Source organism: Vanellus vanellus (assembly GCF_965231255.1).
Source record: "Vanellus vanellus genome assembly, chromosome: 2".
Taxonomy (NCBI): domain Eukaryota; kingdom Metazoa; phylum Chordata; class Aves; order Charadriiformes; family Charadriidae; genus Vanellus; species Vanellus vanellus.
The window spans coordinates 8,255,434-8,270,493 of record NC_138906.1 but is presented as its reverse complement, the minus strand read 5'-3'; the positions used below and the strand labels follow the sequence as shown (position 1 = coordinate 8,270,493).

At 39.6% G+C, this 15,060-nt stretch overlaps 1 protein-coding gene across 2 annotated transcripts in view; it reads right to left on the bottom strand.

Annotated features, from left to right (window-relative positions):
* The window catches only part of GALNT11 (polypeptide N-acetylgalactosaminyltransferase 11), a 55,095-nt gene that overhangs the window by 4,223 nt on the left and 35,812 nt on the right, over positions 1-15,060 (bottom strand). For both annotated transcript variants that reach the window (XM_082479429.1, XM_082479428.1), the window contains 2 exons: positions 11,681-11,899; positions 8,187-8,291 (listed from right to left, as the gene is read on the bottom strand). In XM_082479429.1, the coding sequence (XP_082335555.1) occupies positions 8,187-8,291; positions 11,681-11,899 (324 nt within the window). The remainder of the gene's footprint in view (positions 1-8,186; positions 8,292-11,680; positions 11,900-15,060) is intronic.

Below are 15,060 nucleotides of genomic sequence, written 5' to 3'. Positions count from 1 at the left end.
GAAGATACTGAGACCATCTGGCTAAACACCAAACAACTGCTATCCTGAACACACAGCGGGGTCCCTGCATTTACACGGCACCTGGACGGTATCTCCCAGACTCTCTGGATGCTGAGCCCGCGACAGCATAGCTGGCCAGATCTGCTCTGCTGCCCTTCCCAGACCTGACCCCAGGCTGGTGTGTACAAGTAGCACCACTGCTCCTCCACCTCACTTGCCAGCATCAACTCCCTTCCCCCTGACTCCTGCCCCCAGGAATGCGAGGGAACTGCCCCTCATAACTGTACCAAAAGTACCTGTACCTACAGGCACTCTAAGTCCTTCCGGTGTGCTCTTCTTCCAGCCCTGTTTTGATTTCACACAGCTCAGTGCTGCAATAACCATGCTTGCTGCGTGATTCATTTTTTTTCCACTAAGTCTGCATGAGTTTCACGCTCAGAGTATAGAATATCAACTTCCAGGCAGAAAAGTCAGGCAAATAAAAGAAATTCTGATTTTTTTTATTATTTTTTTTTGTCTGACAAAAGTAAAAACAGCCTTCTGGAGGGAGCTGTGATTCAGGACACCACCTCCGTTGGACAGCATTATTGAAAAGCACACAGCTCATTCATTATCACAGTGACTATAACAATACAGTGAAGGTCTCCTTTGAGGAAGCACAGATATTACATTACAATTTGCCCTAACCTCAGGAGTCCTGTGCCTTCTAGCGTACTTTTTCTGCTTAAACCCTGTCATGAGAAAAAAAGCACGACAAGATTAAAGAGGAGGAGAGAATGGAGAAATAGCAGGACTTGCCAGAAGAGTATTATTATTAAAAGAAGAAGAACGATGGAGTCAAATCCAAACAACAGATGAAACTGGTAAGAATTGAGAAAGAAGACTGCAGTGGCAGAGGGAGCAGACCTTTAATCAAAAGCTGGGTAACAGCAAAGAACACACAACAGTGGTTAAATCCAGTGTGATACTTCTCCAGAAAGGCTTATACATGACAGCCAGAATTAATTTAAAACTAATTGTTTGGTGTAGCAAACAAAGGGGAGAGGAAAAAAAAAGGCCCAAATTCAGGATGTATTATGGTTCCAGATTCAGATTAGAGTATCAGTATGAACTTGCAGATTATTAACAGATTCAAGCATGAGGAAAGCAAAGCCGCCCCATGTTTGGTTTGTTATACAACTGCAAGCCTTTGCAGACTCCAAAATTTATTAACTACTTTGCTGCTGAAGACTGGAAAGTTATTTAGCTTTTGTTGTTACAGACTGTCAGGAGCAACAGCCCAGTACAGGAAGCAAAGGCCTCCTGGCAGCCAGCACCACTGGTATCTGGTCAACAAGGAAAATAAACTGCTCTCATTTTCTTTTTGTTCATGGCTCAAGCATGATATCAAAGTCTATAACCAGTCAGGTGCCTGCCTAGGATTTGTACCTCAGTTCTGAGTGTTGTCTTGTTTTATCCTCCTATGTATTTTCTACAAAAAAGAATGCCATTTTTAAAATTAATTATTTTTTTTAAAAAAAAAAAAGGTAACAGATTAGGTGCAGGATATTTTCATCATGCATCCACTTTCTAACACCTAGAAGAGCATCACCATCAGATTTTGGTTTCTGAAAATGGAATTGTGCCCAGCTCCCACCACAAAAGAAAGCAGCACCTTTGAATTGCTGTCCCCCAGCAAAGACTAAGGACTTATCTGTTCCACAGGTCTATGGAAAATCACTGACCATTTTCACTGAGACAAAGAAAAATACTGGGATGCAATTAGAATAGAATTGTTTCTATTTTCAAATAAAACCTAAACAGCAGATGTTATGGAAAAACCTCTCTCCATAATGAAAATGATCAAGTTTGGGGTTCAATAAATGATTTGATTTGGTGAATGCTGTAGGATTGGGCTTTCTAGTAGCTCTTTTCTCTTTTTTTCCCCCTGTCTCTCAACACAGGCAACACGGTAAGAGGAAAAGTGCAAGGACCCCTTCAGTCTTGGAGTGCAGTGGCCCATTCAGCTACCACGTGACCCTTCTGAGGTTCTAGATGTCCCCAGAGCACCTAGAGGTCGTCCCTCAAGCAAAGCATTTCAGGTTTGGCAGTGCTCAGATGCCTGCCCAAGTCCCCCACCCCTCAGAGTCAGTGCCTTCACCTTTGGCTACAGGGGCACAGAGGTCCTGCTCATACTTAGTCACCCAGACCGCAGTAGCTGGTTCAACTTTTTCCCATAGTGGAAATGAGACCCACAGATCCAGGGTAAGCATTCTCACTGCTAGAGCAAAGCTGGTGTGTGTATCCTTCTGGTCACCTACAGACAGAGGTGTAGCACATGCTAGAGTAGGTCTCATGGACAAAATAAATGGGAGGTGGTCCAAAGTACAAACTCTGTTAGTATGAACTTTTTTTGAGGTTGGTTTGTTTTCTTGTTGTGGTGGGGTTTTGTTTGCGTTTTGTTTTTTGGTTTTTTGTTTGTTGTGGTTTTTTTGTTTGTTTGGTTTTTTTTTACACAGGTGTAACTTTGGAAGAACTGGATTTTGAACTTAGTCACACCAAAAGGTAGTTCAGACTACAGATTTAAAATTGAGGTTTCCTAGGGCTTCTAGTACCTTCAGGATTTCACTTCACCCCCATATAACACAAACAAATCACGCAGCCTTCTCCTGGACTGATTGCTAAGACAACTTCATTAATGTCCTTTACATACAGACAGGTAGCTAGAAACAGGGCTTCTTCTCAAACACAGCTTAATGAACAATTTCAGCAATGACTACAGTTAAACTCCATGCAAGGACAGCAGTATGACATCACTGAAGACTGGACAGTGGAGCTTTTTTGCACTCATTTTACTAATATTTGGATTTCCTAACTGGTTTCAGGTTACCACTGTTGGTAAAGGAGGAAGACTCTTCACTCGCTCCATAAACTCCTATATCCCACTGATCCCCCTCTGGGATTATTTTTTACCATAACAAAGACCTATGGGGCTGTGTTACTAAACCTTTTTTTTGTCTGTGTGAAAGATGAAATTATTCATACAGTTAGATTAGTTCACGTGAATTAGTTCAGCTAGCCAAACTGCTTCAGAGGAAATTCAAGTGAGGAAAGGACTCAAATGGTGCCTCACTGTCTAGGAGGATGGTCCATACTATCACTTCCTCTTGAAACATGGATTTAGGACTACAGATTTAGAGTCCAGTGTCAATACAGACAACTGTATTAAAACAAAAACGTATCAGCTGACCTAGGGAAAAAAAAAATAAATCTGTAGTAGATAGAAAACGTGAGCTCACTGTTCCCAGGGAATAAGTATTTCAAAATTACATGAAATAAACCATGAAGCATCAGGCTACCCTTTGGCTTTTAGAGTGCTGTGGAGTGTAGCAAAAGGCATGGCCGGCCAACTGGCAAAGCTTTGTGGATATACACTCTTATTTGGTCTACAAATTGCATTAGCACTAGAGGAATGCATTGAAAAATTTCAGTAAATACAAGACAGTAACTACTACAGAAACAGCCCTTTGTGTGAAAGAAAATCCCTGCCGTGAACCATGCCGACAGGAGCAGCATTCCAGTACTTTCATCAGTTACAATCTGCTGCCGAGATTGGCACTACTGTATTATTCAGTCAGACAGTTTTTAAAAGACAGAAATTCAGCTTAAGAGCTCAGAAAAGCTGCCTCGGCACTGAGGAAGAGACGTGCCTAGCAATTTACATCATCAGTGTGTTCTTCAGCTCCTGTTATTATGGATAAAAATGACATCACAGCACCAAATGACAGCAAAGTTTGGTGGTCAATAATCATTATTTTAAGCTATTGCTATCCCTGAAACCAAACATCCTCCTGAAAGTCATTCCAAAGCAGATACATGCTTTCTGTTTCACAGCTCTGTGTCACTGATGTTTCATGACAATTTGTTAGAGGGACCAAAGAATTGTGTTCCTCCAACAGTTTATGGAAAAGCAGCAAGTAGACTTAGCTTGCATGTCTTCACAATCACTCTAGACGTGTGGTATCAGAAAAGCAAACTAAACAGCCATGGTCCAGAGGTTTAGGGAGAAAGATTTTGCAGAACTGCACATGTGAGCACATCCTTTTAGATTCTTGACCAGTTTGTAAATTATGTACACTTACACAGTGCTACAAGAGTGTTAACAGAGCTTTTCTGAAATTCCCTGCTCAAATCAGTTATTTTTTTAAAGTTCCAGAGAACCAATGCACATGCTTAGACACCTTAGCATCATGCTCAGCTTTTTAAAGCTTAATATATTGGCAAAGTAAGAGAAAGGTTAAATTATTGAAATGAAGTAAACACACAGAGGAGAGGTTATAACAACACAAAGTAAAGCTTCAGAGTCAATCCAGTGTATTTGAAAACAAACAGTAGAAAAAATCCACATAATTCAGTGGACTTTAAGAGAAGATTTTCTGGAAAAGGAACTTGGCTTCAAGCATTTAGGTCAGCCAGAAGGCAAGCACACTAATTTAGACACATGACAAACAATCTTCTTTCAGCTGTTAGATCACAAACATTCACCCCAGTTAGTCCTGTTGTTGGCCATTATGCTTCATTCCAAACCCCTTCCTTTTTAGTGTTCTTTGATGCTTCGCTTCCAAGTTTCTCAGTAACTACTTCTCCTTAAAGACAGCATCTAGCCCGGAGCCTAATCACCACCCAGTTAACCTTGGCATGATGGTTTTGGGTAGAAGACACACCACATAGTTTTTTACTTCTGCTTTTCACACATCTCCAGTCTTTCACGATGATCTTTCAAAGTGCTTAAATATTTTCTATCCTTCTTCAACACCTAAGTTTTTGTGGTGTGTGCTACCTTGTACATTCTCAGTTTTGTTTTCAGAAAGAGGTCACATACACTACTGAATTTCAGGAGGGTGTTTACTTCAGCAATCTTGGGAGCACCTTCACACAGCCACTCTTCAACTACAAAATTTCTCATTCCACATTGGTCTTCTGTGTGCAAAATTAATATTCAATTTTTCTGCTTCTTTTGTTACTTCAGACCTCTCCACACTGACCTTCATTCAACTAGATCCTGTCACCTCTCCTACTTGTGCTACTTTTAACTACAGAAGTTATCATTTATTCCTAAAGTTGCATTCAATCCCCAGTATTATCCCAGACTGAGTATTTCTATTAGAGTTAATGAAATGTCCCAGTTTTCATTATAGCTTAAAGACCCAAATTTTGGAATATTTTCTAGACGTATCACCTTTGTGAGAACCACTTCCCTTATTGCTTTTTCTTTCTATAGCAAAAAGATGAACTGACTATCGCTGTCATGTCAAGTCCTAGAAAACAGGACACTTTGATATGTTTGAGTAATTTTTAATTTTACTTAATGATGATCATCTAAGTCAAATTGAATTAAAAGTATTATCCATAATGGTGACGAAACTGCAAATTTCACAACATCTGTTATTTATTTAAATCAAGGAGTTAAGTGAGAACTTGAAATTTCTTAGCAGCCACGAAGGCTAGAGAAAACAAAGCAAGCATATACTAAAGGCAAAACAGACTTGCTTGTAAGGCCAATCTCATCACTTCTGTGAGTCTGGTTTCCCCACCCACCTACTTTTCAAGGTCAGTTCTCACATGCACAAATTGGCTGTATCACACAGAAGACCATTTTCCAACCAATAGAAGGGCAATCAATGAGTTTTAAGGCAGCCCAGTTTTGTTTTCCCAGCCCTTTGCATATTTTCCCAGGCAGACTGCACCTTCCTCCTTCAGCCTACTGAGCAGTAGCATGTATTGTTCAAGGGAGGGTGTTATCTATTCACAGAGCAAAAGTAGCCTGGAAAGAAATAAACAGTGATAACTTATTCTTGTTCCTCAGAGAAAAATTAGCTAGTATCAAATGAGGTCAGCACCAAGTGGCAGAAAATTATTTCCACAGAAAGCACAGTTAAGCTGTGGTACTCGCTGCCATAGGATGCCAAAAAACTTACAAGAGGTCAAAATACAATTAGACAGTCATAAAAAAGCAAAAATTCTACAAAAATATAATCTTTGGCTCAGAAAAAAAATATTGCTCACAAAGTGTAGATTTGTATCTTCCAGAATAACTGTCTGCAGTGTGTGTATTAAGCAACACACACTTCACTTGCTGTCAGTGGGCAGGGTACAGGTACCTGCCTTTCACCAGACCCAACACAGGCTTTCTTATTAGGCCAAAGGCATAAAACTGATGGTTCTAAAGCAAAAATCAGCTGAAAATGCCAATGGGTTGAATGTTACCAGAAATGACAGTTAGAAGTTTCCAATACTCAGAAAGTTTCTTGCTATTTTTGTAAACAGAAGCTGTTAAATAAGTGTCATTTTTCTCTACATTGTTCTCATGTATCTAGAGCAAGATTGCTCAAGAGGCTACGAAACCAAGCTGGCTGAATGCACTCTTGGGATTTTTTAGGAGAATAAAATCAGTCTAATGGCAGAAAACCATAGTGTTTGTTGACATATCTAGTTGGAGAACAAAATCACTGTGAAAGAAGATAGCACAGGCAGTTGTTTGTTGTTGGTTTTTTTTTTTTTTTATGAGAACCAATTGCCTAATTTACCACTAGTAAACTAGATTAATGAGAAAAGAAATCAAATATCAACAATCTGAGCATTAATTTGTCTTTCTCAGCACCAAAAAGCTAACTGAAGTTTCTGTCTCCAGAAGAAAAATCAGAAAAAGTGTTCGATAAGGAAGAGCAACAGGTTTCTTCCTCCAGTCATGTGCAAGTCCACTATTAGAAATATTGCAGGAATAAGAAGGGAAACAGTAACTGTGAGGACTCATCTGTTCTTCCAGTGGACATAATCCACTGGAAGTCAATGCTGCTTTCTCACTTGCAGACTGAATGGCTCAGAAAGCAGCCTAACACCTTTGGCACTGTAAATGTATAATCACTGCTGCCAATCAGTTACGATTACATTTGCACAGTCTTTACATTTACAAGACTTGCTGACTTTCTTACAGCTAATGGAAGAGACCACATAGGAAAACCTTGATTCCCATTCCAACTTAAATTCATCCACCTTTAACACAGGGATGTACAATTTGGTCATAGCGGTGATTACTCAGTACTCCAGAGGCAAAGTGCAGGAATGTATTGCTTAGTCCTAAACAGCAACTGGAGACCATGTGTGTAGAGCCAACCACACTTATCTAGACACCTGCTAACATCTCTCACACTGTTTTCCTCTGTCACATTCAACTGGTGAGACCACAGATAGGAGGCAGAAAGTCCCATGAGTTGACAAAGCCCACAACTTTTTGTTTGGGACTATCACAAATCATCCTGCTTTTACTACTGCAGTTTCCATATCCTGAAATCTACTGGCCATTTCATAAAGTGCCAAGTTAGTCTAGCACAACCCACCTTTGCTAAAGCTATGCTGCATTACGTCCCATGCTCCGTTTATTTTGTGTCTCTGATTACTTTTCTCTTTAGATGCGATCTAGTTTTTAGACTTGGATCTCATGGGCTCCTAAATCATCACGGTTTCAATGTAGTTCTTAGCTAGGTAAAAATCTTTATGGCATTAGGTGAAGATCTCTCTACCCTGGAGATTGTTTATCTAGGTCCTGAGTTTCTGTTGCCTGAAAGAATAGAAGTCAAATAGCAAAGGCTTCATGTAGTAATATAAAAACTTCAGATTTTCACATCCACCCCCGATTAATCCCCAGATCAGCAATTCACCTGTAGTGAAAGAATTTTCTAAATTCCTTAGAATTCCTTCTATTTAATGATAACAACAAATAATTCATTCACCCTAAGCTACAGCTGCTCCAGCAGCGGAGGACTAGTTGTACAGTACACAGAGGAGCAGCAGGCCAGGAAAAGGCTGCCTTAAATCCCAGTATGAGAAAGTGACTGAAAGAGCTTCTACACATTCTAAAGTGTCATTCAGTGGATTATGAACCCATCAGGAGCGACTTAAAGATAGTCTTCAGCTATATAAAAATTTATGCCATAAAGGTAGGAGATTATAATATCTAACACTCAGGATTAGCAGGTACAGAGCAGCAAGCTCCACAGTCTCCTTGGTCAGCCTTACAGTTTGAACAATACTCTGAAGTCAGCCTGCTTGCTGATGAGATGTTATACGAGGGCATTTTGCCAGCAGGAAAACATATTAGCAATTTTTAAGGTGTGAATTTCTACTCAATATAATTAGGAATATCATACCTGGTTTTGATCATTGTAGTCACATTCCCGAACCACTACCAGGCCTCCTTTCTGACTTGGGTGGCCCTGGGCAGCCAGGCATTTGTTGGTTTGAAGGTGATACAACTGTGAAAGGAAAACAGTTTGACGGACAGAGTAAACAACAAACATCACATGGCAATGCGTTGGAAGCCCTAGAACTCAGTGTGCTCACCAAAAAAAAAAAAAAAAAAAAAAAAAAAAAAAAGACTCCTCACAATGTAAAAAAACCCTTCTCTTAAAATACCATTTTGTTTTTCAGATAATTTGCAGAAAAAAAACAGTATTAAATAGTTCCATTTTGCTTTCTAATTACCTCAAGATTTCCCTCTGTGTGGTACAAGTGCAGTACACAACCTGGCTCAGCACATGCTGGCCATACTCTGTCAAGTTTCTTTCCCTTCACTCTCCATGAAAGTCTTAGGCCCCAAATACTCGCTAGCTCAGGAACATTGACTGCACTGTAGAAACCACATTTTACTACAGTTTAGCTTAAACATAAGTCTCCCTCTACAGCCTCTCTTCATGAAGCAGGAACGCTTCTGAGAAAGGAGAAGGAATACTTAAATACAAGCAGTTTCAGATGCTTAGGTTGTTTGCAAATTGATTTTCAAGAGCATTTAGGTAACTGAAAAGCCATAGCTCCCAGCTATGTTATTTTAATGACAGACCATGAAAGAAGAGAAAGTTTTACAAAAACTCAAATGTTCATTCCAGTTCAAATGCCCTACCTAGTCTGACTTGGAGTAATGTTGTATCAAAGGATTGGATTCAGCCTGTCCTGTGATGCAAAACAGGAAGCATCTACCATCAAAGCAAACAAGGAGGTTCTCAGCGAGTTAGCAATCTCTCTCCTGGTTTGGGCAATGATGCCCACCCTAAAAGTCATCCAAGAGGTCTTCTGCAGAGTCTGAAGATTAGGTTGTTTTATTCCAACAGTCAAGAATCATTAAGATCTTGATGTATCCCCAGAGAGTTACCAGTGAGACAAAACACCTCTATTCTGGCTTTAAATAATATGCATGCCCTGAACTTACTGGTGGCCAGCAGAAGCCTTCTTTTCAGTGGGATTATTTCTCTTCCCCTGATGTGGTGGGGATCAGGCTATTCGGGCAGCAGTCACTGCCCACACATCAAGATCTGCACCACACTCAGCCAAGGGTACAAAGGAGAAAGGCAACTATTCTAGCAATGGCCACAACTTTGCCATTTCCTTCCTCGCAGCGAAGAGCCCTGCTCTCTACCAGATGCATGGGAGTGCATTTGACAGTGACTGGGTGTGTGCATGTATGGGAGATGGCAGGACCCCAGATCATTAGAAATAATTCTTTGCAATCTGGAGCTGAACGTAGAGGAAAAAAAAAAAAAAAAAAAGAGTTTGCTGTCCTGAACTCAAGGCCAGACTGATTAATTGGTTCGCTGCACTTTATTATGAAGACATACATAGCCATCTCAGCATTTGTATTGATTCTAGAGATTTTTAGAAACTAAGACACTTCCAGTAACAAAAAGAAAGAAATGTTCCATCACATAATAACAAAAATTAGAGAGCACAAATACCAAATCATATTCTTCACTAAACACCATTTCTGGAAATAGCTGTCCCAAGGCACATCAGCAGCCTCCTCAAATGCACCATGTTTCTCCTGTTCCCTACTCACATCTGAAACAAATTACACAAAACCTTCTAAGTAACATTTCCTCACACCCCAGAGACTTCTAGGAGAGATCTCATTTTCATCATTCCTCACTCAACAGAAGGCTTTCAAACCATAGAGTTACATGAGTTTTATATGATTTTTGTCCTTGTTTTTATTGGCTCCGGTGATCAGCATTTGATAACACTATTAAGAACTGTCACAATTTGTGATCATTACAGTTCTTCCCAGATGTCAAACCAGCACTTATCTCTGGCCCAATTAGTTTTTGGGAATAAACTGGGATTTGGAGTGTTTCATCCCAAATCCTAAAGAGTCTGGCACACAGTGGTGACATTGGCTGATCATTCTGTTCCTTGTAGGCATCTGGAAATAGTTTATACAATCATCAGAGCCAAAGCTGACTCTCTCACACAATGCTGGGTATAATTCCTGAACCCAAGAGAACCAAGCCAAGGAACTGCATTTTTCTGTTTTGTCTCCCCCTTCTTAAAGGGTGCACAAAGGTTTTCTTCAAATAAAACCATGGGAAATTATTGCTAGGAAGATTTCCCTTTAAGTGTTGTTGAGGGATTCAGATCCCTCAAGAAGCCTCCCCCACATCAGCCATTCCTAAGTTAAACTTCTTTCTGAATGAAAGCAGAAAACGATGAAATTTAACAAGGCGGGGGGAATGAAGGTCTGACTAGGGGAATAACAGCATTTAACAACTAGGGGAATCAGCCCATTGCATCAGTTTTATTCAGTGAAACTATGCATCTTTGCCCTAATAAATAACCTTACAGCTTGGCTGGGATACTATTATAAAAATACTGCACAAATTGTGGATTCCCAGGTAGCTGCTTCCAAGTGAAAAATCTAATGATGTCAATAGGTTCTGCATGAACTCAGGTCCTCCAGCCTGCATCTACTTGCAGGACCAGCAACTGTCAACAGCTCCTGCAGCCTGTGTTACATTGTGGAGAGGGCTACATCGCTACTTAATGCTTCTGGTTATTGAGCTAGAAGGGAATCTCCTAACCATAATCTATGTGCACAATAAATAGTGTATTCAAAGGTCTCCTCTTACACAGAGAAGACCTTGAGAAAGTTGTGTTGCGTTTGAAGTTATCCAATATTTTTGAGAAGTGTAAAAAGCACACATCAGACGAATTTGGCACTGGAGAGAACAGATGCAACTGTATGCAGGCTTTGCCTGCACACAAGCCCATAAACATAGGTGTCAGAACTAAGGCATGAATTCACCCATTATTTCCTTCATGAATACACATAAAAAATTATCTCTTCACTTCTACTTTGAAGAATAAGAGAGCAAAACTCATTTTTTGTTCATTATCTAACAGTCAAGACTCAAAAAGCCATCATCGGTCTCAGATGCAAATGTTCATCTTTGCAGAAAATTATCCAGTAAAAGCAATGAGTTTGGAAACTAATTACATTGTACTCTTATCATAAACCAACAGAGCATGAAATTTGAAGCCAAATTTCTCTCTATCCAAATCCATCTTCAGAACCAACAGCCATGAAAGCACAATCTAAAAGACATCAAAACTTTGTAACTCAGAGCTTTAAGGTAAGAAACATCATCAAATAGTATCTAGTCTGAAGATGACTTGAAATATAGATCAGAGTGAAACTGATTTGCCTTTGTCTAAAGACACAAATTCTGTTCTTTTCAAGACAGCTTGTTGCAAAACTAAAATGCAATGCTGTATGGAAACAGACTATTTTCATTGTATTTGGGCAAATCTTTCAGAAAGAATATTAAAATATTTTAAAAAAATCAGAACTCTATATTTTTAAGAAAGTTTATCTTACCCTTCCACGCTGGATTATTTTCGGTCGTTTCTGTGCTCTATTAATGAAAACTGGCTGCGGAGCTTTGGCATTGGGCCCAGATATTTGCATCTCAGGATAGATATTATCTAAATACCACTTAAATGACTTGCAGTTCAATCTTTTTCTCAATTCTACACGGTCGGTAATGTTTCCATAGTTCCTCATCCTTAGCTCGGGTCTCAAAGCAAAATACTGCTCCTGTATTTAAAAGAAACCGGTCGGAGGCAAGAGAAGAATTTCAGATTATTGATTTCCAACTTTTTCCTGTTCGCAGAACTCCCAAAGCTTCATTTAATTTTGCTAGTTCTTTCAACCATTAAGTTTGAAACTGGCATTAGGACATTCCAGTGTCTAGATTGCCACAGGAGGTGGGATTTATCTGCCTGAGCTAATCCTTCTAGAGTGCTTTTTCTGATGAAGACTTCTCAGGCATGAATCTGCTGACCTTTTTTAGATGCCAACTTGAGAAGAAAACAAATCAGCCTTGCACTTCATTGCCAATAAAGGCATCCTAGAGTCATTAAGTCAGAAACAGATGTGTACATGGTCTTTATCCTCATCTGGAAAAGGTTTCTTTAAGTTAGTTTGATTGTCCAATTGATTGTTTCCATTGTTGTGGGGTTCAAGTATATTTTGTCTTCCACAGTTTCCACCCTTCCAACTTTACAAGTTACCATGGCAAAAAAAAAATCCATATCAGAATAGACCTATAAATGGGACTATCTTGTGAAGTTCAGTGGGACCACGCATTTACTCACATGAAGAATTAGAACTGTCACCCGGGCTCTCTGTGAAGCCCAGTTTTTCCCAGTTATTTTTTTTCATCTGCATCATCTCCAGAAAGGCTCCCACAATGTTATTTTTTCATGTTGTAATTTATGATTATACTCAGAATTATACCTGATTAGGCAAGGACAGATTAAGATTCCAGCTCAATCTTATCTGCTGTTCAACTCTAACGAAGAGACAATGGGGACAAACAGGAATTCATGAACTTACAATGTGGCATGAATACTATTACCAAAACTAGAAGAAAAAATTCTCTTGTAAAGTCTTCAATTCCAGCTAGATTTACAGAGCTCATAGAAAAGGCATTGTATTTGCACATTAACTCATTTACTAGATATCATTTAGAAATCAAATTTCAGGGCACTGAGGTATGATATTTTGTTGGATTAATCTCTAGTAGACATCTGGAATTTACTTACCATAATGTGGTTCTGACAGTTTTCAATTACCTACTGTTCTCTGATATTCAGATGACAGACAGCGTCATCTCAAGACAAATTACACATCTGTCCTTATCAAGATCTTTGATCATTTGGATGCGCTTGCTGTATCACAGTTATTTTAATAGCAGAGGGAGGGGAAGCATTAAGTATATTGGACTGTTGGACAACTCTAAGGAAGTTTGGAGATAGACTGGACATCACTATCAGAAACTGGTCATCTTCAAAAAAGTAGCTCTGTTACTATTTTATTCCTGAATAAAATTAAAATTTTAGTATCCTTCATTTTCTGCATTATTTATTTCCATTGTATACATGAACTTACTTCTTTCATGTTCTGCTTTTGATAGTTATGAAAGTTTTGCTGTTTCCCTTCCATTATGCAATTTTATTTATTAAATATTGATATTTTCTCTTTGCATCAAAACAGGTCCTTTAAGTCTTATCTTTATACTATTCATCATGCAATCACTTCAGTAAATTATTCTGGACCTAAATATTTGCATTACACATATAAACCCAAAAATATTTCCAGGCTTGCCTTCCATACATACATCTGTCACAATGACAATCTCTGGCAACTATCAGAGAATTAGATTAGAAACAGCTGGAAACATTCAGGACACAAATCTGCGATAAGAGACTGCTAGAACTAGCAGTTTTAAGTCCTTGTTGGACAAAGCAGTATTAGCTGGAAATTATAACAAAGAATCAATTCCAAGCCTCAGAGAAAGACATCATTAATCACAAAACAACTGTGCCCAGACACCAATAAAGGGGAAAGTGATAGATCAAATCTACCAACACATTATGCAGATGAGATAAAAATTAATGACCCCTAATAGGTTCCTCAAGCTGATGAAACATCAAGATAAAGGATAGGGTTTAAAACATAAACCTCTAAAGAATATAAAGTTAATAAAATACATCTTGTATAGAAGTTGTAGATACCACAGGAGCTGGCCACACAGAAAATCCTATGGTCTCACAAGGCAAAATGTCCTCAATTATCAGAGACATCAGGGCTTCACAGAAACCTCATCTACATCAGAAGCAGGTCCAGAGGAGGGCCACAAAGATGATCAGAGGGCTGGCACACCTCTCCTGTGAGTACAGGCTGGGAGAGTTGGGGTTGTTCAGCCTGGAGAAGGCTCTGGGGAGACCTTATAGCAGCCTTCCAGTACCTAAAGGGGGCCTAGAGGAAAACCAGGGAGGGACTTTTTACAAGGGCAGGTAGTGACAGGATGAAGTGTAATAGCTTCAAACTGGAAGAGGGCAGATTTAGATTAATTATCAGGAAGACATTTTTCACTCTGAGGGTGATGAGGCACTGGAACAGGTTGCCCAGGGAAGTTGTGGATGCCCCATCCCTGGAAGTGTTCAAGGCCAGGTTGGATGGGGCTTTGAGCAACCTGATCTAGTGGAAAGTGTCCCTGCCCATGGCAGAGGGGTTGGAACTAGATGATCTTTAAGGTCCTTTCCAGCATTCAAAAGCATCAGTACCAAGATCTGAAGATGAGAATACACTCGCCCTGAATCCAGAAGTCAATCCTGACTGATGTTGCAGGGCAAGACAGACGAAGACTCAGACTGCTAATTAAAAGAGAAACCAAACAACCAACCTACAAAATCCTTGTCTCAACAATATGGAAACTACCTGAAGGCCTATAGCAGTATATGGCTGTGAGGTGATTAACGACAGAACAAGAGGGAATTGCTTCAAGCTCCAACAGGGTAGATTTAGACTGAACATTAGGAAAGAATTTTTCACAGAAAGAGTGGTCGGGCATTGGAATAGACTGCCCAGGGAGGTGGTTGAGTCACCATCCCTGGATGTGTTTAAGAGACGTTTAGATGCAGTGTTGGGGGATATGGTGTAGGGGAGAACTTTGTAGAGTAGGGTAGATGGTTGGACTCGATGATCCCAAGGGTCTCTTCCAACCTAGACAATTCTATGATTCTATGTAATACTGATTTGGGCACAAAGCAACGCAGAGCTTACAAGAACTCATTCATCATCTTTTCCTTCATTAAAAAGGCATAAAAATGAATCTCCTGCAGGCAGTAGAAGAAACAGGGAGGAGATTTGAGCACTCAAAAGCCAAATGACAATCCTACAGAATTTAGGAA